The 27,691-nt window shown below is 41.3% G+C and overlaps 1 protein-coding gene across 1 annotated transcript in view; it reads left to right on the plus strand.

Moving 5' to 3' along the window:
* The first annotated feature begins 8,018 nt into the window (after window positions 1-8,018).
* plcb3 (phospholipase C, beta 3 (phosphatidylinositol-specific)) overlaps window positions 8,019-27,691 on the plus strand; it is a 56,089-nt gene continuing 36,416 nt past the window's right edge. Inside the window, exons 1-2 of the mRNA XM_085349666.1 lie at window positions 8,019-8,757; window positions 27,126-27,212. Coding sequence (XP_085205792.1) covers window positions 8,659-8,757; window positions 27,126-27,212 — 186 coding nt within the window. The 5' untranslated portion in view covers window positions 8,019-8,658. The remainder of the gene's footprint in view (window positions 8,758-27,125; window positions 27,213-27,691) is intronic.

Here is a 27,691-nt window from a genome sequence, read left to right on the forward strand (position 1 = left end):
GAGGAGTGCGTGCGCGCTCTCTTACCGGACTCGAGCGCATCCGACGTACCAGGGGAAAAAAAACAAAAAAAAAAGCGGATAAAGAAAAGAGACGTTAATTACCATACGCTTTCAAAAGCAGCCAACTTTTTAAACTTTATTTCTTTTCCTTTTAAAACGTATTTCCCAACTTTACCACGTGACCACCCATCCCCCGGAGTCCACATTCCTTTTATTAAATCGCTTCAAAATGCCCGTATAAGTGCTCCTCACAATTTCAAAGACTTATGTTATTTACCCACGTGATCTGTTAAGATTTCTCCCACAGCCCAACTTTTGACAACCTGTTTGCCCTTTTTTAAATCGCCTGTTCTCCATCGTTGTGTGCATTCTCAGTAGGGTAGGGACACATGCATTGTGTTGAACCAATACAAAAAAACATTCACACAAATGTATTTTTTTCCCTTCAAACACTTCCTTTTTCAGTTTCTTCACAACTGTTAGAATATCTCCTCTAGAATCTGTGAAATCTAGGCTATATGGGTACATTTTCACGCCTACACCTCACTCTTTGTGAAAATAAGAAGCTTTTATTTCACAACACGCAAATTATAATTGTATCCCATGTTTGCAAAATGCACTTTCTCCCCCTTGCAAGAGTGCAATCAGTGCCACGGGCAAAACGCAGCTGGATCTTCTTGTTTGCTTTTGCAATTTAACTTCATCTCTGATCAACTTGGTGAATGTGATCCACGAATAGGAACGCAGTGCAGTCAGATTTCTTCACAGTGTGCCCATTGTGCCGTAACAGCAGGGAACCCTACACCCTGGCTAGGCTGCTTAATAACAAGAGTTTTAATAATAACAGGAGCGCGAAGTGAAAGGGGGAGGTAAGGAGAGGGAGAGCGAATTCATAATGTCTCCGGCTTGCTCTGTTGGTGTGACTATGGGGGTGTTCACATCTGTCAACATGTTCACATCAGTGTGTTTATGTGCGTGCATGCGTGCGTGTGTGTGCAGCTATTTTACAGACAGCCATGGCAACGAGACGTAGAAAAACCTGAATTATTCAGCGAGCATGTCTGAAACTTACAGTTGAGTAAGCACAGGCAGGCCCGTACACGCTCGTGTACGGTACACACACTAACATGAACATCCATGTGCGCTTACATGTGAAAAACACCAGTCACTTTTATAGAAGGAAACAATAGAGCTACAACAGGTCAAAGAGCAAAATCCATTTCCAAACTATCTGTGTGCGTGAGCGCCAGTACACCAGCTAACTGGAGTTGTAGAAGCTGGCTGGGAAATATGGCTTTTTATGACTTCCAGTTAAACAGACCAGTGGAGATGGAGGTCAGCATGACGTAGTATGTAATGTTACAGCTCTGCCTGCACTGGTGAGAGTGAAAAGTGTGACAAATATGTTAAAACCTTATATATTCGGCCTACAAATCTCAAACTTGCAAAGATCAGGAGCTTCTGAAATGAGAGGAAAGTGTGGAAAATTATGGCCTGTGGATGTGTGTGTGTTTCACAGTGGATCCCAGATTTGTTGTCCAACACTATTTATTATTATTTTGTCACGTCCAGTCCATGGCTGCACAACCTCCAAACCTGAAGTACACGTGCTACTTGAGTATTTTAGTTTTTCCTTAACTTTATACTAATTCTATTCTAATTCAGTAAATTAAATGTAATTTTTCACTTTATTGCAGTTTTGTCTCCTTTAGTTACTTTTCTGTTTTACATTAAAAACATGACAGGAACTAATAACAAGCATACAAACCAAGCTGGTGGATTTAAACTTGGTTTGCGTCCTGAATTTGACCTGGTTGTTCATTAGTTTGCAGCTAAAAGATTAAAGGCTGATGTCTTTACATTTTCCTACCTTCACAGTTCCCGATACTGATGCTCTGTATTAAAAGTCTCATAAGGTCAATATCTGATACAACTCAGAGAATATATGCATATACTCTGGTGATAAAAAATAAGTACATAGATAAATCCACTGTATGTTTCCATGCAGGACTACAAATTAATGACATGCTGCAACGTTTTAGCTGAAACTATACTTATTTAGTCAGAAATTCACCCAGAAAGGCAGTGCCATCTGCTTTGTTTCTTTGTTTCTTTGTTTACTGCTGTTTTGACGAGCCATCAGGCAGCCTTCACACCTCCAACGGCCCCAACAATAGAGACACTTTGGACACTCATTCCCCCACCTCTCCCCCCTCCATAGAGCCATCACCACCATCAAACACTTCACCTACAACACCCCCCTCCTCACCCCACACAAAGGAGGATTTCACACCACCTCCTCCCACCACAACTCTTCATATTCATGAAGCAGATGTGAGGAAGCAGTTTAAGAATCTGAATGCTTGAAAAGCTCCCGGCCCAGACGATGTGTCTCCTGCCACCCTCAGACACTGTGCAAACGAGCTGGCCCCAGTGTTTTCTGGCATTTTCAACTCCTCACTGCAGGCATGTCATGTGCCTGCCTGCTTCAAGTCCTCTACCATAATCCCTGTCCCCAAGAAACCTAGGATCACTGGACTAAATGACTACAGACCTGTGGCTCTGACATCTGTGGTCATCAAGTCATTTGAGCGCCTGGTTCTCTCCTATCTCAAGACCCTCACGGCCCCCCTCCTGGACCCCCTGCAGTTTGCATATAGAGCCAACAGGTCTGTAGATGACGCCATCAACATGGCTCTACACTTCATCCTGCAGCATCTGGACTCCCCAGGAACCTACGCCAGGATCCTGTTTGTTGACTTCAGCTCTGCCTTCAACACCATCCTTCCAGACCATCTCCGAGGCAAGCTTTCCCAGATGAATGTGCCTGATCCCATCTGCCGGTGGATCACTGACTTCCTGACGGACAGGAAGCAGCATGTGAGGCTGGGAAAGAATGTCTCGGACTCCCGGACCATCAGCACCGGCTCCCCTCAGGGCTGTGTTCTTTCTCCTCTGCTCTTCTCCCTGCAAGGCAAGGCAAGGCAAGTTTATTTGTATAGCACAATTCAACAACAAGGTGATACACCAACTGCTGCACCTCCACCCACCAGTCTGTCAAGATAATCAAGTTTGCAGATGACACCACCGTTATTGGACTCATCTCGGACGGGGATGAGTCTGCCTACAGGAGGGAGGTTGAACGTTTGGGGTCCTGGTGCAGCCACAACAACCTGGTGCTGAATGCCCAGAAGACAGTGGAGATTATTGTGGAAGCACACAGCCCCACTCCCCACCATCATCCTGACTGACACCCCCATCACCTCTGTGGACTCATTCCGCTTCCTGGGTACCACCATCACCCAGGACCTGAAGTGGGAGCCCACCATCACCTCCGTCATCAAGAAAGCCCAGCAGAGGATGTACTTCCTGAGGCAGCTGAAGAAATTCAACCTGCCAACACGGACGATGATGCAATTCTACACTGCAATCATCGAGTCCATCCTCACCTCCTCCATCACCGTGTGGTACGCTGGAGCCACTATCAGGGACAAACAGAGACTGCAGCGTGTTGTGCGCTCTGCTGAGAAGGTGATTGGCTGCAGACTCCCATCTCTGCAGGACCTGTACACCTCCAGGACACTGGGGCGTGCAGCTCGGATCTCAGCTGACCCTTCTCACCCTGGACACAGTCTGTTTGACCTGCTCCCCTCAGGCAGGAGGCTCCGGTCCATTCGCACCAGAACCTCTCGCCATAAGAACAGTTTCTTCCCCTCTGCTGTTGGACTCATGAACAATAACCGTATGACTGTTCCCACCATTAACACATGACCCTACGCTGTGTTCACTGCATCATTCCATGTTTGGCACTGATCACCACCTGCACTCATGTATATATCATGTATATATCTATCTACTTAGCACTTTTAATTCTTATTCTTATTTTTTTTCTCATGTCTATTTAAGCGTTATTTATGACAGTATGTTTGCACTAAGCACCGCAGCAATTTCCTAATGTTGTAAACCTGCTCAACATTTGGCAATAAACCCCTTTCTGATTCTGATTCTGATTCTGAAAGAGGACATCCACGTGGGGGAGCTGTTGACGTGCTCTTTCCTGTGTGGTCAGCTTTGTGATGCAACACAGAGACAGACACAGGGAGAAACTCTCTGGTTAAGAAGACTTATTTGTTTTAATGCACATGTCCCAGACCAGCTCCTTTGGGTTTACTAACTGCCTGAATAAATAAATATTCGACAAAAAAGGTGCTTTTCTATTTATTTCAATAACTGCCGCAATTTTGTGGAGTAGTCTTGCTCTCTTTTCCCTTTTCTCTCTCCGCCAAAGTAATAAATCAAAGCAGAACCTTGCAACCTCTACTGTATGCTGTGTACACAGTGTTGACTCACCTGTGCAAATACACCTGTGCTTAACACAGGCTACTGTGATTGAGGTGTGCACAGGTAGGTATCAGCCCTGTATCCTCTTAACAAGTGAGGCATAGCTGGATCTAGTACGTCCACATTCCTAATTATTGCACAATCAATCTTGCAATGAACAAAAAGAGACAGTAGTGTTGCTGTGCAGCCACTAGATGGCATCATAAGATCAGATCGCAGTTGTAAATGGGCTTCGCGATCAGTAATCTATAATAAATGAGTGGATTCCCCCATAGGGAGCTCTTGGGGGCATTGGGGAGCTCTCATCTCATTTGGAAAGAGTAGACTCAAATGAATGGAGCTGCACCACAGGTAAATCAAAGTTCTTGTAATGTGAATCTGCATTGTGTCTGAATGCCTCTTGGGGTGTTGGGGGGCGGGACTGTAATCAGCACATCGCCTACACGCCCACATGATAGCTTTTCTCGGCCTCCAGTGAACCGTCAGCATCTTCAGGCCAAAATCTCTGCTACACTGTTAACAGTAATCTGATCAAGTTTTCTCTGCTACCGTTGACTGAGTCAGGCCTTTCCCATTAAAGCTAGTCTGTGCACTGTATATGCTTCTGTGCGGAGAGACAGTGAATATGCCTGTGTGTCTTTGCACAATGTGTCTTTGTGAGTTCTTTGCTTTGCGTTGGAGAGAAAGATCTGGCTGTTACTAGACTGAGAGGGGAAAAGATCTGGGTGGTGGTGGTGGGGTCTTCCCGTTCTCCACATCTCTTCTATGCGTCCCTTATTTTGTTCCTGTTGCCTTTTTTTGGTCTCTTTTCTTAACCCTCTTTATCAGGAAGCTATTTTGATCATCTTTCACTTTCTTTATTTTCCTTCTCTCTAAATATTCAACTTTGCTTTCTTTTGTTTAACTGTGGGTAAACCAAACAGTAAGGAAGAATAAAGATTTCGACTTCCTTGTTGCATGAAAACTAAATGCCTGAGCGTGATTAGATCTCGGACTCACTGCAGTTACGTTTCCAGTCAATGCGCACTATTTCTGCGCCTTCCTTTTCACGCTTCTTAGCAAATGATACTTCCTTGTGCTTTGCCTGTCCTCCTTTGCATAATTTCCTTTATTCTTCCTCTAAAGTAGTTGATGGGCAATTTAATTTAATTTCAGTTTTATTTATATAACGCCAAATCACAACGGCAGTTGCCTCAAGATAAAGACCAACAGTGACCCCTATGTGAAAGCAGATGGTGACAGTGGGAAGGAAAAACACCCTTTTAACAGGAAAAGGTTTAAGGTTTAGTCTCACCTTAGACACACGCACACACACTTCATACACAATACACACATTATTTGTGGTTTTTAGGTCATGAGAGATTTTGTTTCAGAGACCTGAGGGCTGAAGCACCCTCCAGGATCTTGATCTTACTCCAGGTACAGTTTGAAAACATGCAATGTAAGCATGTAAGTAAGCGTCTGCATTCACTCTTTTATCATGTTTTGTTACCTAATTCCATTACCTAATTTTTTTTTCTTTGCAGATAAGCCTCAGCAGCCAATGGGAGCGCGACACCTGTTGGAATGAGAGATGAGATAGTGAGGAGGAGAGAGGGAGTTTGTTTAGCAGGGAGAAGATAGGGCAGCCAGAGGAAGAGAACTGGGTGAAACAGAGAGTGGGAGGTGGAGAGAGGCCTATTGACAGCACAGGTGCCCACGCTTCAAATGCAGGACTCAACCCAACATTGTTTGCGTGAACCCACAGAAGATGTGCCACGGCCCCGTGCTCATGCATGCGTGCTGCACTGCAGAAAGAATGCACATGCATCAATCCTCCCTGTGTTTGTGTGGTGTCATGCAAGATGCTGTACAGAAAGTGTGCCTCATTCAGGGTCATGATTTTTGATTTCAAGGAAACGCACACACAAGACTCAATTGCTGTCAGTCAGCAAGCTGCAGCATATCTCACATTCTTGCCCAGCGTAGTTAGAGGAGTTGAAAATGTCAATAGTTGCCAAAAAAAAGAAACAATTTTAAAAAACATCAGTTGCTCTGGAGCACTTTTTTATGAGGAGCCAAACGTTGCTTGGCAGCAGGATTTGGACAGGCCCGTGCTCTAACTGTGCCACCTCCGTTGCTCTCATGCTTCTTTAAACATGATACGCTGCCACTGATCTGGAGGAGGGGAGGGGGGAAAAGATCTTCAGTTACCTCACCTGCCAGTCCTCGGATTTATTTCCTGTTTCTGGAACGCAGATTTGTTATCTTGAGCCCGTCCTTAATGGCGCATTCCAACTTCCTGAGTTACAGGACCACTCATTGCTCCAAAATCACCTCTTAAGCTGATTACTATGCATTTCCAATAACAGTGATACTGTCTTTTAATAACACTGCTGACTGTGCAGGCAATCTATCAGTGTCAACAAAGAAGCAGACTTAAAGCACTCGAAGGCGAGAGTAATTCAGAATGAAAAGAACTTGGTGATTGCTTTTGCACCCTGCAGTGAACTACAGGAAATGTCTCTAATATTTTCATGGGGGACCTACGTGCGCCTGTGATATTTAATGAAAAACGGCCTTACACAATATTTTATTCCTCTTACGTCAGTACCCAGCTTTCCTTGCCCCGTGCCTCAGAGCAATAGTTTGTGTCACTCTTCTGTCTTTGCTCAAAAGAGAAAATGTTTGTGTCCTCTCTGTACGCACGGAGAAAACAAGAGGGATTTCTTTTCCCTTTATGTTGTTTTATTTGGAGGATTTTTAAAGATTAGCAGAATGGCGTGACGTATGGTGAAGATTCTGGGCTGGTTGGCTAGCGTGTTTCTGTGTGGGAAGTTTCCGAATCACTCCGGTCTCACACTCTGAAGGCATGCATGCTATTTTAATTGGTGATTCTAAATTGGCCATAGGTGTGGTCTTCCGCTCGGCATTAAACACTAACAACACAGTGTCAAATCAAGTCAACTTTAATTGTATAGCACATTTAAAAGACATAGGGTGTCAGCCAAAGTGCTAAACAGATGTTCCTACAGTAATACAGAGAAACTCCCAAATGACCCCCTATGAACAAGTACTTGGCAACAGTGGGAAGGAAAAACTTCCTTTTAACAAGGAGAAACCTCTGGCAAAACTAGACTCAGGGAGGGGCGGCCATCTGCCTGTGGTTGGTTTGGGGGTTCTGATTGGTTTACCCTAGCCTAGCAAAAAGAAACTTGGAACATTAGCTGGGCGGAGCTTCTTTGCTCAAAGCAAGAAGAGCCTGAGATGACCTTACCGTGACCTTGGCCATGTTTTATATGAACTTAGAGGTAAATGTAGGGAAAAGCATAACGTTAACGGAAGACAGTTTGAATTTGCACGATGGGAAGTTTGTAGATTTACTTCAAATAAGGGACCAAACTGTCTAAAAAAGGGTCATTATTTTTTAAATATGACACTTCCAGGTCTCCCAGTGTAATGGAAGCAGAGTTAGGATTGAATGGAGTTGGGGAGATTTGGAGATGCTGAATCATGGAACAGGAACAATCGTGCATATATGTGATATGCTGGACCGTGTTCTCTGAGCTTTTGTTGCATGCATGCTGTACAGAGGAGACAGAGAAGCAGGCAGAGGAACTGAATTAAAACACACCCATTTTACTACACCCCCCCTCCCTCCACCCCATTCTCATTCACTCAGCGCTATCTGACGCCGTCCCTCTCTCCTCTCAAAAATCCTCTCTTTTTTTTCCTACAGAAAACATGCAGGGAGGAGAGGAGGAGGAGAGAAGAAGAAAAAAAAACGCGTCGGAGGCGACAAGGGAGAGAGAGAGGAAGCAGAGAAAGTTGGTAGTGGAACGAGAGGGAGAGGAGAGAGGGGTCGACCAGATGGAAGGAAGGAAGGAAGGAAAGGATCTCTCCAAGGGCTCAAGTGCGTGATTAAAGGATTCTGCACAAATAAACAAATATATGAATCAAAGCTTATAATTTTTAAAAAGTGGAATTATAGGCGCGTCACCGCTTTGCGTGGACGCGGACAAGACACGGCGGCGGCGGTGCGCACTGAAACAACCCGAGTCCTGTCTTTAGTCTGGATTTTACTCATGTTCTTCAAACTCTCGGGGAGGCTCGCTAACTTTTAAGGACAGTGCCTGACTTTTAAGAACCTCCCTCCCTGCCTTCCTCGCTCGGTGTTTCAATTAACCCTCTCCCCGGAAAAAGAAGAAGAAGAAGAACAGTAAAAGAAGCTCTGGGGCTGGAAGTGCAGGAAGGAAGAGCCTTCTGTTCCTTCCGAGGAGTTCCAAGTCGCCGTAGCCGGGGTTTAGGCGTTGGCACCCGGGCTGGGAGTCCCTTGTCATGGCCGGGGCCAAGCCGGGAGTCCACGCGCTGCAGCTGAAACCCGTGGCCGTCCACGAAGAGCTGAAGAAGGGCGGCAAATTCGTCAAGTGGGACGAGGTGAGAATGAAATGTCTGAAAGTTTCCTTCAGAGCAAACGCATAATAGTGTGCCATTTATGTTTGCGTGTCGCAAAAGACCTTGAAGCGACACGAGCGCGATCGGCCGTCCTGATGCGGCACGCTTTGACTAAAAAGACACGACAAGGGACAACATGACAGTTTTGACAGTAGGCCCACTGTCGCGCGTGCCTGTGCGTGCGCGCGTGCGTGTGTGGCTGAGATGTAGACACAGATGTAATAATGTATTTACAGGTGTATGTGCACAGTCTGTGCTCAACACAGCAGCGCACTTTATTTGCAAATGTGTGCGTTAATCAGATACTCCAGCCAAAAAAAAGTTCCCCATGTAGTCGCCAGCAGGCATCTGTGCTTGAATGTGAGTGTTGTGCTGAATTCTTGTCAAGCCGGTTTCCCCCTGGGCTCCGGTTCAGCTCAGACCTCTCTCTCTCTCTCTCTCTCTCTCTCTCTCTCTCTTCTGAAGTGTGTACGGGGAAACCTAAACACACACCAGCCTGTGTCACTGACCTGTGTGTGTCCATGTGTCTGGGCGTCCATCAATGATTAACGGAGTGGCTGACTGAAGGGCTCAGTCTGCAGGCCCTGTGTGTTGGATTTATATTACAGCTGCTCGCACTGTGTACACCACAGTGTGTTTATCCATGTGCGGTGCAGGTCATCAACAATCTCGCTGCCGGGCAGGTGTGTAGCTCCAATAAAGCCGTTATCATAGCAGCACTTTGCAGACATGGTGCAGTTGTGTTGACACACAAGACGCAGAGAAACTTTCAGCCAAGTGCAATTTAACAGGGTGAAAAAAAAGAAAAAGAACCACAAGAGTGTTTGAAAGTAAGACAACTTATAAGCAACACAGCCCGACATGTCATCACAATAAAATGGTGTGTGTATGTTTCAGGCCTTCATGGAAAGTGTCTCGTCACGCAACACATTGAACTCCCTTTGATTTCCTTCCCTTCTCTCACACACTAGCTTTCTGTTTCTCTGTCTCTCAAAGGGAATTCCCAGGAAATGGTTATACCGCTTATTAAGTGTGTGAACACTTAAAAATATGTGCGTGCCCTTGTCTGTCTCTCGCTCCTCTCTGTTTTCCGTTTTTTTTCCCTTCGCTGTCAACAAGTGAGTTACGGCGACGCAAAAGGGCCTGTTGCTACTAAAACGTGCAGAGGAGCGCTCTGCACGTTTGCTCTGAGGATTAAAATCGGCATCGCGAAGTGAGACTGTGGTTGAGAGTTTGGAGATTAAAGCCTCCGGCTAGTCGGTGTCCAGAAAGGTTCTTAGACATGAAACAGACTGAATTAATATTTAAAGAAAGCGAGAGACTCGGTGCTTTTATTCAGGAACACGGGTCGGCTTCTTTCACACAGTCAGACTGTGAGTGAAAAAGATGCTTCTAATTAGCCAGCAGAGAGTCAACGAGCATCTCAGTTTCCTCCCTTTCCACACAGCACGATAAATGCTGCGTTAAAGCAAGTAAAAGTTTGGTATTTTTTGTGCATATTTTCAGCTCCGCATTCTTTCAGCAATAACTTCAAGGCTGACAAACTGCTGTTGAACTTACTCCCTTTGATTTCCGTTCGTTCTCTAACAAAACACGAAGAGTTAGTGTGTGTTTTGCGCTGCTGCACCTTCCTCTCGTTTTAATATAGGGCTAAAGCAAACAGCCGTTTTATAGCAAGTTATTTCACCAAAATCAACATATAAACATTATCTGGTGTCAGCTTTACGATGGCAGGATTTGAAGCTGCCTGTTATTGTACATTGGGCATCGTTGCCGTACGAGTGGGACAAAATGGGCATCTTGAGTGGACAGATAACACACACGCCGGTTCGCTAATGTTTTAGAGAATAAACAGCTGGAAAAACGAAGGTTACCAGTTTTAAAGCAGTTAGTCAGCATTCATTTTCTTTCAGTTGTCTCCAAATTGATGCCTTTATTTGTCCCAGACACAAGATAAGATGAGTTTTATTTATCCATTGCAAGAAACTCTTCAAGAAGAAGCACATTTTGCATATTTGGACTAGTAAATGACAAAATGGTTAGTGGAGTGGTATTTTCATTTGAATAAAAGCAGATGCTTTGGCAGTTTAGTGATCTGGAGCATTTAGGTGTGCGTTAAGGGTAACACAGTCTCCACAGGAAACTACATCCCAGCAAATTCACCCCAAGGTCAGACTGTGCAGTGCAATGCAGAAACTCTGTTACATCTCAGAGTCTACAGGCCTCAGTTAGCATTACAAATGTTCAAAGCTCACTACAGTACAATTAGAAAAAGACTGAAGAAGTGTGTTTTGTTTGGAAGGGTTGCCAGGAGAAAGCTTATTCTCTCTAAAAAGAACATGGCAGCCCAGCTGAGGTCTGCAGAATCCTGCACTGACCGACCGCTCAAAGCCCATTCCCACTGCGCTGTACTCTATGCCTTTAAGTACTTCCTAACACACACTCTGAAGGATTCAATGGGGCAATTTGAGGTTCATTAACTTGCCCCGGGACACTTCAACATGCAGACGCCGGAGGAGCCGGGAAATGAACCACCGACCTTCCGATTAGTAAGGTCTTCGGGGCGCAGTTGCCCCAAAGTTTTCCTGTGGTTACACTTTTTAAAAAATGAAGAAATGCACCGCTTATGAGTCGACACTGATATTTCAATTAATGTTTGAAATATCAGTATTTTTGTTGAATTATTTTCCCTTCTTTTTTTCTTTTGTTATGTTTTGTTTTCGCACAAAGAGCCGCCCTCATCTTTACTGGGAAATAACAAAAAGGCTTTAAAGTCTTTTGTCACAGCGTCTTTGAACATTTAATCAGGCAAAAATGACCCACCCAACACACAGTCATCCTGATTGTACTAATATAAAAATCATTTCAGTCAGATAATTAATATATTTCAAAGTTTAGGAATGGAAACAAGAAAATGTAGGCGTGCGGCTTTGATTTGATTGTGTTTGATTTAAAAGTTGTTTTTTTTGCTTTTCCGACACAGAAACAGAACGATGCAGCTTTCCAGATTTAAAGCCTCAGAGGTGTGTTTAAACTGGACGTCATCTGCTTTAAATTGAGCGTGAATCCAAAATAATAGCGAGCCAGTAGTTTTGTAACTATTGGTGGTTGCTTGTCATTTATTAACTGCGATATTTAAGAATATTGAATGTGATTTTTCTCTTCTCAGAGTGATGTTCGCCAAAGTTTTAAGCCAGCTGTGTCACAGACTTGGTGTATTCCTTTAAGTACTTAGCAAACTGAGATAAGCATTAGGAAACACACACATATACAGAAAGTGCCTGAGCGCGGTACAGTTTGTTTATATGAAAAACCCTCATTCGACCCCCCTCTTTTCCTCTCTTCCTCATTACTTTGTCCCTCCCCAACATGTCTCTGATTTTTATCCTGTTCTTCCCTCACCATCCCTTCAAGCTTCAGCCTCGCTCTCTTTCTTTCCTCCGTTAATTCATCTCTCTTGTATTTCACACACGTCACCCATTCAGCTGCTGTATTCTCTTCCACTTTTATTGTTTTTAGATTTCTTTAGCTCTGTTTCTGAATGGCCTTTAGGAAGTCTGCTGTAGGCACATCAAATGACACACACACACAAATACTGACTCATGCTCGGGGGAGGAAGGAATGTGTTCCAAACTGACCCTCTTTCGTCTGCGATCGGGCTCGTCCGCACACACACAAGCGCACGTGCTCTGTGTGCACGCGTGGTTGTTTTGTCATGGGTGTGCGTTTTGTGTTGAATGACTTCCTGTTTGAGCTTGTTGTAAAGGCTCCAGAGCCAAACCATTTTCCTTCACTCTCCCTTGGTCCGTCTGTTGACTGTACCATTGCAGCTGCTCTGCCCTCTGCAGCCTGGCCACAATTCAATTTAGACAAATTCCAACTGGAATTTGGTTAAAATTCCTCCTAAACAGCCAATTAAACAAACAGAGACAGACAGTTTGTCCACAGAGTTGCTTGGATCGCTGTCAGTGTGCTGATATGATACCAATTATAGGCCTATTTCTCTACTGCCTCAATTCTCAAAAATTCTAGAAAAACTTTTTAATTCAAGATTAGAAAAATTCCTTGAAAAACATCAAATAATAAATGTTGGTCAGTATGGTTTCGGAACGCAAAGAACCACTTCAATGGCGATAATTGAGGCAGTAGAAGAAATTACTGATACACTGGATAAAAATAAATATGCAGTTGGTATTTTTGTTGACCTCAAAAAGGCCTTCGACACAATCAATCACTCAATTTTACTGGATAAATTGGAAAGATATGGTATTCGAGGGAAAGCTGGTAACTGGTTAAAAAGTTACCTAAGAGGTCGGGAACAATATGTTAGCATAGGGCATTACCATTCAGAGAAACTTGGTATTACATGTGGTGTTCCTCAAGGGTCAGTGTTGGGACCAAAACTTTTCAATGTATACATAAATGATATTTTTGATGTTTCTCAAGTACTTAAACTCATACTGTTCGCAGATGACACCAACATATTTTTCAGTAGCGATGATTATACTGATCTTGTAATGACTGTAAACAGGGAGCTAAAATTAATAAAAAAATGGATGGACATAAATAAATTATCATTAAATATAAATAAAACTAAAGCAATGTTTTTTGGTAATTTAAAATATAATATAGAATTACCAATTATCATTGAAGGTGTACCAATTGATAATGTGAGTGAAAACAAATTTTTGGGAGTTATAATTGATAACAAAATTTCATGGAAACCCCACGTCAGACACATAAAAACCAAAATTTCCAGAAGCCTCGCAGTTTTGAACAAAGTGAAACAATTCCTTGATAAAGATGCACTTCGTACTCTGTACTGTACCCTGGTTCTTCCATATCTTACATATTGTGTGGAAGTGTGGGGAAATACATATAAAAATACAACTAATCCATTAGTCACAGTACAGAAACGAGCACTGCGTATTATTCACAAGGCTGGTTATCTAGATCATACTCACAAATTCTTTCTTCAGGCAAAGTTACTTAAATTCCAGGATCTGGTTAATTACAATACATCCATAATTTTGTATAAAGCTTTTACTAAACTTTTACCAGCAAATTTACAAACTAGATTTGAAATTCGAGAAAAGGTTTATAATGTGAGAGGCTTTGGAGAATTCAAATTACCCAGAACTCGAACAACCCGTAAAGGCTTTTGTGTGTCTGTATGTGGTGTGAAAATCTGGAACAGTCTGAGTTTACAATTGAAACAATGCAAAAATATTCATAGATTTAAATTTCTCTACAAACAGTTGGTCTGGTCACAGTATACTCAATGATGGGTTTTAGTGTGCTCTGTAATGTCTGTCCTCTTACCATTGCTGGTATGGATTCCAAAATAAAAAATAAAAAATAAAGTGTGCGTATGTATGTACATATATGTACTTGTGTGTGTAGATATATATGTATGTATATGTATGTGTGTCTGTTACTTGTAGTTATTACTGCCTGTTACCTGTGGTAATGCAATTTATAATTTATATATTCTGTATTCAGTTAGGAAGGCTCTAATTGTTGGTTGCGAGCTGCCGCTTAGATGCTTGTATCTGCCCGGGGCTGTTGATGGGTCTGTATGCAATGATGGGCGTAGCTGCGGGAAGTTTATTGGTTTTTTTTGTTGATGAGTGAGTATAGGGGTGGGATTTAATAAGTTTTCTTCGTCCCACTCCTTTTTCAGGCAAGTTTTGTTTTTTGTTTTGTGTATTTTATGTTCAATATAGGTATTTGTTGTGCCTGAAAATGAATAAATAAATGAATGAATGAATGAATATGAATCTTAAGAGTCAATTAAAAAAAGAAAAAAAAGAAATAACTTTAACAGCATTAACATTTGCCTCTTATGCAGAGTGTTTGCACGTTTCATTCAATCGATTTTTCTTTTTTTTTCTGTCTTGTTTTTAGAGCACACGCTTCCATGTTCGCTTTGGTCATTACCAAAATGAATAGGCCAAGTAGACTTTTTCCGAAATTTGTGGACTTGTTTATATTCACGTTGCATAATTACAAGCAGACTTGGGCTTGTAAACAAAGTCCCATGGAATCACAAGTTGCTCATTAATTGTACAGAGGTTTGGGAACCTGGCATCATTTTGGGATTACAGGTTTTGGCTCCATTTCAAAACCCTGTAAATTGAGTGAAGCACGCTGGACCATAAAATGCTTGCTTTTTGGGCTCATTTCCCACAATCTGGTTGGGATTATTTTGTCAGACTTGAAATACTGCACAGCAGTTCACTTATAGGGGCGCAGAACTATAATCTTGGTGACAGCTGAAGAAACTTAAAGCTGCTGTTGTCCTCTGTGTTTATCAGGACCGTGCTGGCAAACCAAACTGACAGCCAGCACTTGTTCACAATTCAGAAATTCCATCTAGGCGTTTCTTTCTGCGGTTGCCATTACTCTAATCTAGTTTGAAGTACACTTCTGTGTGCTTTGGATAAAGTCATGAAAGTTAAACATCATATCAAAAGCCAAATATGATATTTGGATGATTGTGAGGCTGTTTAATTTTAATGACTCCGTGGTCTGCTCAGTTATAATACCCCATTCCCGTTCAGGTTGTTAAAGCAATAGTTTGAATTCTGGAAATATTCTTATTTGCTTACTTGCCAAGAGCTCAATACCTCCATCATATCTGCAGGCTGTTTAGTGCTTAGTTTAGAAAATCAACTGAAAATGGCGTTGGTCTGATTATAATAACCTCTCAGAGTAGCTTTGCATGATTCGTTGTTTAAAATAATGCTTATCTGTGTTAATTCCGACTATAATTATATTTTTTTTAAGTCATAGTCTTTTGACTGTAATGTTATTGTGTTTCAGTCATAATTTAACTGTTTAAATTTTACATTTTTACTCAACTAAATATCATAAAATTATAGTAGACTTGATCTAAAGTCGATTCATCTGACTAAAATATAAAGTGTAAAGGTTTACTGGTGAGAGATTGGATCTCGTCTCTCTGGAATGTTTTCATCTCATTTTTATTTGTTGACGAAATAAGTTTTTCTACTCGTGCAAAACTATGAAACCTTGGTGCAGCCCCCTCGTCCTTTGTCTGAAACAAGCCATTGTAGCTTCCTCCCCCTATAAGTGCTTAATATAAGCACCCACCATGGCAACAGTATGTGCTAGTCAAAAGAAAACTGTAGTTTGTGTTTTAAATAGATTTTATAGACCAACACTATAAGTTTAATGTGAGGCATGGGCTCTTATGCATGTGACGATAGCACGTGGACTGCAAAACTGTCTGGATCTGTTGTTGAAGCATTGCTCTCCATTCCTGGATAAGTGCAGCCTAAAACTTGGTTATGACCCAGCATGTTCTGGCGTGTTCAACAGAAAACCTACTGAGACTAAATGCTGGCCAAGCAATCATCTGGATAAACTCCTGATCGTTGGCCATTGTGCTGGTGAAACGGGCATAGTGTTCGGTGTACATGCTGGAGCACCTCATCACATTGCCTCTGTCCAGTCAGATATTCACAGAAGCCTATCAGACCAGACATGATGCGCTCATGGATGTCCAAGACAACATCAACAGCTCAAACATGCGCGGCAGCATCCAGGATGACGCACGGTGGCACTCATGCCAATGTTGCACTCGCACTGTTTTTTGTGCTCTGACACCACTGGCTTGAGAGTGCAGTCGAGTGCATTTTTATTTGATAATCAAATCATGAATCTTACCACTGACTAAGACCAATCAACCGACCAATCAATCAACTGGATTTTCCAAGAGATTAAAATTATGTACAAAGAAATGGATTAAAAAAAAGACATAGTCATTAGTCTTTTTTTAATTAGACATTAGTCTATACATGACAAAATAAAAAAAATAATATAACAGAACCACTTTAAAGTTTTTGGCCTCCATTAGCTCTATAGAGCTGTTTTTATATAGCTGCAATCATCCATGCACTGTGGCCCTCCTGAGGTTTTTTTTTAGAGATTGCCCAACAGAAATTGCATGTCTAAATAAACACTTTTGATGCATTCTGAAGGACTGATCTTCAAGCTGCCAGCTACCTATAGTCTGGATGATGTCCAGTTGCACATGTGAGGATAGAGCAGCTAATCATCCAGAGATTTCACAGCAACCAAGACAGTATCATGTGTCCTGCCCCCCGGCATGCCCTACCCTACATATCATTTCCAGGAGTGAGAATGTCTTCTGTTGTGCTCTACATGTGAAAAATGGGCAGCTATGAACACCATCCAAACCCGAGTCTCACCCCTCCCCTGGAGTTCATGCCTGAAAACTAATTCAGGCATGATTGATTCATATTTTGGTTATTACATCAAACTATTTCGCTGTAGTGCAGGTGGTGGTAGCATGCCAAGACATGTTACAGGAAGTCAGCAAAGGCAGAGAGGAGGAAGGAAGGTGAGCTCGGTGTAATCACACTCCTGTAGTGGTTTAGCGAGTTCCTTTGAGGTCAGACACCAAAATGGGAGGCAGGAGGAATTTGTTGCATCTATATAACTAACAGAGGCTGGGTGAGATGTTGTGACATGTTGTTATAGATGTTTTTTGAGTTCCTTTTTAAAATTTTGTTCATAATTTTCAAGGGATTAGAGTTCTAACACTTGTGTTGCTAAAGGTCTAAAGAACAGGGTGTGTTTTAGAAGAAAAAAGTCACTGCATCAAAAACATATAAAACAATTACTTACTCAGGTTTTAAGTACTTAAAAACTTTAGAAAAAAAAAAAAAGGCAGTTGACCGAAAACGTTTCCTTGCGGAACTCCCATGTAAAACAATATTGTGAGAAATGTCACATGAGTAGTTTTTAAATACTTGGAACCTGTTGTATCAAAACATCAGGAATGAAAGCGTTTTCAAAAATGTCTGAAAAATTGCTCTAACAGTTTGAGTTTTTTTGCGAAGTTCGTATATGCTAATGCCAGTACGGCTGATCGTGCCAAATGGAGACAATATTGGAAGTGACTGAGGGGGGGTATTGCCTCCAAGACGATATTCAGTTGCTTACTGGGGGGATGGGATGTCTATTTGTAGTACTGAGTTGTATTTTCAGCTTAAAAAATGAAGAGAAATGCACATAGTCTGCACTTTGGCTTATTTGAATTTCACCTTATAGCCAATGAAAGTCAACCTTTTTCAACACACAACCATCATTTTCCTAAATAATTGTCCCAATCAGTGTGCATCCATTGCGTTGGATAAGAGAAGTTTTTATAGTTTAGTTTTTAATGTATCCTGAATTGCTCATTACTCATAATCTATTAAGCAAGAAATCTATTAGCATGTTAAATGAAAGTAAAACTGTTATCAGCTGAACCTTCTTGTAAAGGTTTGCATTTCAGCCTGACCGTATCCAGTCGCACGCTGCAGCTCTGATAGGAAATATCTGCCACAGCATTCTAGGGTGATCTTTGCTTTCTGAAAACAAGATCAGATATTGTCGAGCCACGCTTCCTTTCCGTTTTCAAATAGACCCTTTGCTGTTCATGTCTCAACGCTGAATTCTAACGATGCTGGAGATGCAAACCAGGGTTTCACAATGACATGTTTGTGAAAGGCCGTGTTTAAAATGAACACATTTCAGACCAGAGAAACCGATCTCTCTCACGAGCAGAGTCGTCCTGTCCTTTTATAGGAGAGCACAATGAGCTTCACTATTGTGCCAATTGCTCCTGTGTGCCAGTATTTTCACAAAGTGGATATCTTGGTTTGGCTCTCCATTGATGCGCGGAAGCGGCGCGCCACAAATTGCCGTTATGAGACAGATGTTTGGGAGATTAGAGTGAAGGCAGGAGCGAAGGAGTAGAAGTGGAGGAACGGATGCGCAGAATCGCGGGAAGGGCCCGACACAGTGTCGACAAACGCTGCTGACATCCTCACAGAGTGGTGAGAAACAAGGGCCGGATGGAGAGGGAGAGAGAAAGGTGGAAGGTCAACCACAGCCACATGTGAAGTGTTGGGACCGCCATCTGAACTCTGCATCTCGTCTCCTTCTCCTCTTTGACTCTGTTACGAATTTTACCTTCATTTTCTGCCGTCTCTTATCTTGTATGTAATCTCTTGCACATTTGTCATTGCCATCTTTCTTCCTCCTCCTATTCATCTATCTTCTTCCTGTCTTTTGCCTAAGCTCTTCCTTAATTTTCAGACGAGTCTCCCCTTTGCCCTCCTCTTGTATTTCCCTCTTTCTGTCTTGTGTCTTGTGAGTTTTGAGTCTGGTCAGATGTCATGCCGTATCCAATCGTCCACCATTAGTTTTTGGTCCTAGATGGCCTTTATCTCATAAAGCACATAAAGTACTAGAACCACTGTAATGTGAAAACTTTGTATCACCACTATGGATCTTTCCTGTAGATGAACTGACCAATCAATGTTAGTCTTCAGGAAAGTTGAGCATCACTATGTGATACCATTTTACTGCGCAGCAAGGTTTCTTGGCTGTTTTCATCGAGGAATAGAAATACACTTGGCCCGCGTAGCGCTGTTAGAAATCACTGTGACAAGCAGACTGTTGAAATTGGATCAGGTTATAGGGATGATTCAAAGAGATGGACATTGGCTGATTGAAGACTGCCGAGGGTGTAACTGTTTATGCTCTGATGCACATTAATCTGAATAGTGTGATGTGCAAATCTGGTGATTGTTCCACATTCAGATTATTCAGCCGCTTTTGTATTTGTGGCACATGTCCGATCAGCTCCCTGAATGTAGACGCCTGTCATCTGTTCAGCGCAGGAGTTGGCTTTCTCGTGTTGCTCTTAATTCTTTGTGCTTGCGTTAAAAGCAAGTTCTCTGCAGAGAAACAGTTCAGCTCGGTAGGTCCGTCGAGTCGAGCGGAGAGCATTTGCAGGAGAAACAAGAATTTTTTTTGTGCCACAGACTGGACTGTAGTCGTTCCTGACGACGACAAACACTTTTGTCTTTACTCTCAAAGGGCACTTTGATCAGACAAGTGCCTTTCAAACAACAATTTTCTCTTTTAGTGAACATTAAACTGCTACAGAGTGCCAGTCCTGTGTGTGTGCCAGTAGGGGGGGAAATCACAAAAACGGATCTTGGCACTTTATTTAGCTGAGTGAAACCTGTGCACACTTGGGTATTGTTCAGTATGCAGAATGTGCCTCTGTCGTCGGAAGGGTTAGTGGTTCATTTGCTGCCTATACAGCCCAATCAGATGAGAGTTAAATGAACCCCGTGGAAATGAAATGGTGCAGCACCTGCAAACAGGAAAAACGGTGCTCGTAAAAGTACTGAGCATGTGCAAGAAGGTAGCACTAACCAAAATATTAAAAAGACTTCAAGAGAAGATCTAGTGTTTAGATCTAGTATGTGTGTATGCCCATCAGACGCCATCTACACCTTCACAGACCCGCTTATTTCATTCCTTCCATATTTAATCCTATGGCATACTTTCACATCTCTGGCTTCACTTCTCCCTCCTCGCTCTCCTATGTCTTGAGTCCAAAGGTTACCTACTGTCATCAACTTTTACCATGTTGCCAAAGCAGCTGCTGAAACACACTCGCACTAAGTGCACGCTGGCCCTCTTTCACACACCACTCCCGTAAGCTATTACAAAACACACACACAGAGTTGCAGTGACCAAAGGTGCAGCCGGAGAAGCCACTTTTATCAGTTTCCAACTAATGGCTTTCTCCTGACTGGCATTACACACACACACAATAATTTGTGGTGAAGGCAGTATAACGTGTATTTGGCTTTCTACATCTGAGCTGTTACACATTGTGATTTTTCAAGAGGTGTTCATTAGCTTGTCCGTGTAAGACATCGGCTCCAGGGGTGGTCCCTCCACTCTGTGTGTGTTTGACATTATATGGTCAGGTAATGACTGTGTTTGTCACTGGGTCAGGGCATATGGAGGCAGTCTGGAGAAGGAGACACGGTCTTTAATCAATTAAGGAGGAAGAGATGTTTTTAAACGTTGCTTAGCGAGTAAAGCGAGGCAGCGATTGACACGGAGACGATGAAAATGCAAAGAGGGAAATAAGACTTCAGAGGGATCCTACATATGGCGGTTAATTAGGGAGTGGGTGAGGTCCAATTATAGAGCCACCATCCCCCTCTTACACCAACACATCATAGGGTGTTTACAGTAAACATGGTGTCTGTGTATTCACGCCCGTGTGCTAATGATTTCCTGGTTAGTTTTGTAACCTTTACACTTAATGTCAGGTGGAAAATACCTTTGCCTTTGTGTTGTAAAAATAAAAAAACACCTTCAGATAAAGAATAGAGGCATAAATGACAAATTGTTGTCACTACCGTTAATCTTTTGGTCTACAAATTCCTAACTGCAGCCTGCAAATAACTGACTTTATCTATCCAACAATCCCAAAACCAAAGACGTTCAGTGTACGCTGATTAAAAAATATCAAGCCAAGCGTCAAATCCGAACATTTTTGAGGCTACGGCCAAAGAATGTTTGGCATGCGAGCTTGATTTAAGTGATAGGGAGGAAAAAAACAACTAAACAAAAGAATTAAGTGAAAGTATTTCAGACTTCACGTGGAGTCAGAGTGGATGAACCGTGAAAGAAACAAGAAACTGTGTGTATTTCAAGTTGTAAAGGCAACTAACAGGTATGTAAAATCCAGCAGACGTTAAAATGCAAATATATTTGACCAATACTGGTGTGTGTGGGTGTGTTTGGGTTCATCCTCCAGCCAGTACTTGTAGTATTGCATGTAGGCTTGATAGTGATGTTGTTATAATTCTGGTCATCTGAATCTAAAGATCATGTGTATGTGCTTGCGTGTCTGCCCCCACTAGATTACACAGATACCGCGCATATATTAGTCAGTAGATAGTCAAGTGTCAACAAGAAAACCCGAGTAAGGTTTAGAGTTAATCTCATATTTAGTCCCATTTCAGTACAATCTGAACCAAGCTTAAACCAAAGATGGTCTCTTTATACATCTCTCACTTATGCATGTAAATTAGCAGCACCTGTACTTTTCTTTGTGTGAACAAAGAAATCCGCTTTCCATCATCCTGTTGCACTGGTGTCTCCAGCATGGTTTAAAATATTCCCCACCCTCTCTGGATCTCGGTGCAAAAGGGGTGGGTCTGCCTAATCAGAAAATCCTGTCAGAATTGCATACAGCATCAAGTTTTCCTAGAAACGATTGTGCATTAATTTTCAGGCTGCTGCTTATTTTTCAGCTGCAGGTCTTTCATTCAATTCCAGAAAAATTTCTCAAGTTGTTCCTGAAGGTTGCACAGAAGGTACTAACATATGACATTTATAATATAATGCATAGAATAGTTTGCAGATAGCAGGCAGTGAACTAAACCACATAAGCCCCTACATGGCTTAAAAATATCTTTATTACTGCTACTTTACTACTATTATATTACTACTTTATTACTGTTTTTAACAATTAGAGGAATAATAACATTGCAGCTTTTACTGACTTCGAAGATGACTCATCAGTCTCAAACATACGGACTTGATAATGACTGTAGTCACAATGACAAAATGTGTGCTTGCAGTTGAGATGCAGTGTATGTGTGAACCTGATTATTCTGTCTCTGTTTGTCTCTGCTAAACATGACCTGACCTGACCATATTCATGGATTATTGCCTGTTATTTAATATTGGTTATGTGTTTTCTCAGCTCATTATATTCATGGTGCACAGTAGTCATGCTATAGAGTTTGTTAATACTAAGTTGTATACATTGAGAACAGGGTCACTTCAGTGTACTAAGTAGTAACCTTTCTATCCGGTCGTTAAGTGATGACGTGACGAATCCTACTTCCGGGCCTAAAGTAGTCTGCGTTTAATATGGCTTTTGTGTTGTTAACATGTTTAATGTTTTGTATTTACTTCAATTTAATCTCAAAAAGCTCCTAAAACAGTCAGTGATCACTGTTGACCTCCCTCAGCTTTTATTACCGCTAATCATTTATTTAAGCTCAGTTTTTAAAACCTTAGGATGTAACTACAGCCCAGCCTATGCAGCAGTATATGAATGACTAACCTCGTATTGTGGATGGATTATCTCAGTTGTTCTCCTGGCTGAAGTTTGGTCCTTTTACAGCATCCTGCCATGCGATTACATTTGTTCCTGACCACCGAGAACACTCACGTTAACTTTTATCGAGTGGAAAAAAAGTTAGCTTGTTTATATTATGCTAACATAGCTGTGTCGCTAGCGGTCACGTAGCACATCATTATATAGCAGCTAGCCAAACTTCAGTAACCCTACAAACGTCACTGCTGTTTAGTTTTCTGTCTTCATTTATGTTGGAAGTGATAACAGAGCTGTACGTTTTAATTTGTTCCCAAAACCCCGCAGTCAGGACATGCTATATTGTATTTAGATAGAAGCTAGCGAGCTAACTTCCTGTTAACTTCTAACTCCATTAAATGTCATAAATTCCGTTTTCATGGATGCCTGGATGTTAAACTCAATTGTTACACCTGGTAGAGCAGAACGCTGATCATTTTATTAAAGATAAAAGACTTTAGACAGTTTTTCAACTCTCAGTAATGCCATAGTGATCGTTTGATATATGGACCTGCAGCGGAGTTTAGACCCAGACACGGCTAGTGACGTCAGACTGAACAACCGGATTGTCTTCAACTAACAATATGTGTGCAGTTTTATTACAACATAGGCTAGCAATGATTAGCTGTATATCCAGTCTTGCTTTGCAGGGACAGTAGAGCATGAAGCTGAGGTAACATTGTCAGGTCTGTCATATTGTTCCACTTATTGCCGTCATCATTTTTAGCTGGTGAGGTTGAATAGATCCTTAGTTTAGCAAAATCTTTAATTTAAAGGCAACAATTGGTATAATCTTTTAAAACTGGCTTTTTTGTTTGAATGTTTTTGGGTTTTTGTTATATTTGTTTGTCATTTAGCACTAGGAACATCTGACTTTCCAAATGGAAGTTTTAGTTTGTGTTTTCAGTTCTGTTGTCTTACAGACATAAGATACACAAACAAAAGCTAGGCTGGAGATTTGCAAGCTTCACTGCAAGACATTTGCTCTGACCAATCACCGGCTGAAAAGAGGCCATGACATCAGGTCACAGCCTTAAGATGGTAATCACAGCGTGAAATTGGGGATGTATCCATTTGCACCAGTGAGTAAGCAGAGGTCACGAGTTCAGTGATTAAGCGCACGTTTGACTTCACGATTGAAGTTGCATTCAAATTATTCTGTCAGTGAGTTTCTGTTCAGAGCGAAGCAGTAACTCCTGGTATCTCTAGAGCTGGCTGGAGCTTCAGACTGTGTTTTTGTGTTATAGCTGCTTCTTGCTAACTAAGCTAACGCAGCTCACTTTTAAAAGAACATATTGCTGCTTATTAAGGCCTGATGATCGGTCTAAAATCGCCCCCTTGTCTACTCAGTCATTGCTAGTCACTATAGCAACAATAAAATGGCTGACATTATGCATGGTCAAGTTAGAAAAATGAGGCTAATTTAAGATTTAACTTCAGCTACCTCTCCTGACATTTTGTTTTATTTTCTATTATAACATTTTTTTCTTGCTCCCATCCACCTACTTCTATCCTGTTCTTAAACCTTTGTCTTTCTCCTTTATTTACCTCTCTTGCTAACCTGCGCTCTCTGTTAGCCAACCTTGGAGCCTAAAATGAAGGTAGGTTCAGCTTAAAATGTATGTTTTGCAAGGAGTCTGTAAGGGAACATTTTAAGAGTTTGGGAAACACTGGGAATATTTTTGCTTAGGGTTGGTAACACAAGAAACCCAGCATTAGACGCTAAATTTGTTGCTTAGCATAAAAGCTAAAACAGGAAATACGACTAGCCAGGCTCTGTCCAAAGGTAACAGATGGTGAAAGATAACAATATATCACAAGATATGTGTTGTTTGGATAGCTCATGGGTTTAAATGAAAACACTAAACTAATATGGTGCACATTTATTCCCTTTTTTGGATATAAAGTATAAATGAAAACTGTTAGCATTGTTAGCCGTTTTATAACTGTTTTATAGATGTAAAGAAAAATTGTGTACTTTAAGTATACAAGAGTATACTTAAGGACTACAGTCCTTTATGGAGTCCCATAAAGTTTTCCTGTCTTTGCCAGTTGCCTCCATCACTTATTTTATCAACCCACTCTGTTTTTCTGTGGAAGCCTTCTAGTGCTTTTTTCCTGTTCGCTTCATTTTTGTGTTTGAGTTAAAATTGCAGTCATTAATGTTTCAGCTTTGTTGAACTCACATGATAGCTGCATATGTTTTTCACCACACATTAAGGAAATTATAAGCTTCTTTCCTTTGTTAAGTTGATAGTGAGAAAGTTTTATGTGGTTACCAGGAGGTCCTTCTCTCTCTTTATAATCCGATTATGAGAAGTATATTGTTAAGTTGATGCTTTGGTGTTGTGAGTCTGTCACTTTAATAGCAATTTGAATCAACATCCCTGTTTCCCGGGCGGTCTTGGCAATGTGTTTGTCTGTTGGACCAGAGTGTGACTGTAATTACGCAGCCAGAAGCTCTGTGTGTGTGTATTTGTGTGCCTGTGTTTGTGCATGTGGTCATCGTATCTTGCGTACGACTCCATAATGATGATGCAAATGATATGTTGATTCAGGCTTCTGTGCCATCATTATGCTGCACATGAATGAGATCGTCATGCTGGTTAAAGTTTGTGGTTTCCAGCTTGAAAACAGCTGTTGAGCAACATGTGACATAAACACACGGTGTCCTTTCCTTTGTCTTTCTGTCCATCTACAATGTCATAAAGTTAAACAAAGTAGAGTTTTATACTAACTGGGTCTTATTATTTTTGTAGGTTGGCCATAATTTTGATGGTAACAACAAACTTTCAGTCAGTAGCGAGCATTTAGGATTTTCCCATCTGTTGAGTCCGTGCTTCTTCTGCTACTATACAGATGGGTCGTGATTTTCCTTGAAAAGTGTTAGCAAAGCGTATCTGTCCCGGTTCAACAATAAGCAAATGAGTTATGTAGTCCATGAAATGTGCGATGACTTTCTTTTCTACAGCATTTTCCTCGTAAATAAATATGTAAATGATTAAAGTGTGAAAGCAGTCCCAAGTTCAGGTGTTTTACCTAATCACTGTTTTTTTTAATTATCAATGGTAAATACCTCTCACTATTTTCACACATTACGTTTTTTTGTTTTTTTTGTTTTTTTATAATTAACTACAACTATATTAAAACTGTTAAACAAAAAAAAACCCCAAAATTAAATATATATAACATGCCTTTAATTTTAGACTACAGTCTTTTCAATATAGTCTGATTAGTCAATCTGAGGATGCATCAGTAGACATGTTTGATACTGGGACTCTGTTTGACTCAAGCGTTCACATTCCGATCCCCGTTTAGAACGTCTTTAATGTGCCACTGACAAACGGCACCCATATTATGACAAAAACAACAACTATAAATAGCACGGAGGCTAATAAAAGCTAAAGTAAAATTAAAATTCAAAAACAAACTAATGAAAAATACTACAGAGCAATTTGAGACTGACCTAAATACTACACTCTGCTATGCAAGTACAGATTTTACACTTACTTACATTTATATTTTTAAGTAAAGTCATTTAAAAATAGTCATTTGGCTGCGATGATTTAAGGTTTAACATAAATAACTAGACTTAACAAATGTTAGTCAAATCTGTTTGTTTTTTTCTATCATAGACAAAAATAATTCAGCTTATTTATCAAATTAAGAAATCGCCAAATATCAGTATTGGTATCAATATTAAAATCCTATATTGGTGGGGCCTGATTGCCTTATGTTATGGAACAGCTGGCTGAAACTCCAACAAACTGGCTGTAGTTGGCCAAAAATACCAAATTTCACAATGCTGTTGAGTTATTTATTTTATCAGCTTATGTCTAGTTAGTTAGCAAGGTACTTGCAAGCGTATTAATATTAATCATAGCTTTTGAAATGATCTATATTCTGCTATAGTACAAGCTACATGCTTATCTTAGATTACAGAATATAGTTGTTTCCCAGTCTTCCTGCTGACGCCTCATGATGTAATACCAGTATCCTCTTTCATCGCTGGCGTGGCTCACTTTTTCATTTCAGAAATGTACTTTAGAGGTCTTTACCCTGTGGATAGTTCAGCTTTTTGAAGGATTTAAACTTTTTTACTAGCAAACAATGACAGAGAGCGAGTGTTTGAGACCTTAATTCACTGTGTGTTGTGATAATGTTCCAACATAATACCCCATCAAATTCAAGGCCAAATCTATAAAAAGTAAGACCCACATTGTAATAAACACTGGCTCCTGTTTTGAGTTGCACATTGTGTTTTTTCTCTTCTTGGACCTTTATTTTGTGTTTGCAATTTTTTAACATCTGCATTTCTGTTGTCGCCTAGGAGCCTAACAGTACACAGCCGACGCTGATAAACCTGAAAGTTGATCCGGAAGGATTCTTCCTCTACTGGACCATAGGTGCTGGCCAGGTAAGACGTACTCGATGTCTTACACACACAGAGTTACACACATACAAACTGATTACCTTCAAAGTCGGCCAAATAGACTGTCGCACATCTCCGAAGTACTCGGACACAATCAAATACAAATGAGCCACTCTAACCATAATGGGTTTTTAATGTACCATCATGAGTGCTAATATGGATATTACACTTGTTATTTGTCTACTTTAACACCACTACATAGCTACGCTCCCACTTCTCCTACATATTTCATCTGTCTTTCTAAATTGCTGTTTCTTCCTCAGCTCTTTGTGTCACTTATTGTGGTTTTACCGGCCCATTAGTTCAACCAAAATGGGTTTCATCAATTTGTCCTGGCCTTGTTTGTCTCCTGTTTTCTCCTGTTCACTCTGATCCCTGTAGTCTTTGTGGTTATCAGCAATCCTCCATCTCTTTTCCCCCCCATTCATGTGTTATTGCTTTCCAACATCCGTCCTTCCTCTCCT

This window comes from Diplotaxodon limnothrissa, linkage group LG3, assembly GCF_057381915.1.
Source record: "Diplotaxodon limnothrissa isolate DT_005_m linkage group LG3, D_limnothrissa_male_GT1.1, whole genome shotgun sequence".
In the NCBI taxonomy this organism is placed as follows: Eukaryota; Metazoa; Chordata; class Actinopteri; order Cichliformes; family Cichlidae; genus Diplotaxodon; species Diplotaxodon limnothrissa.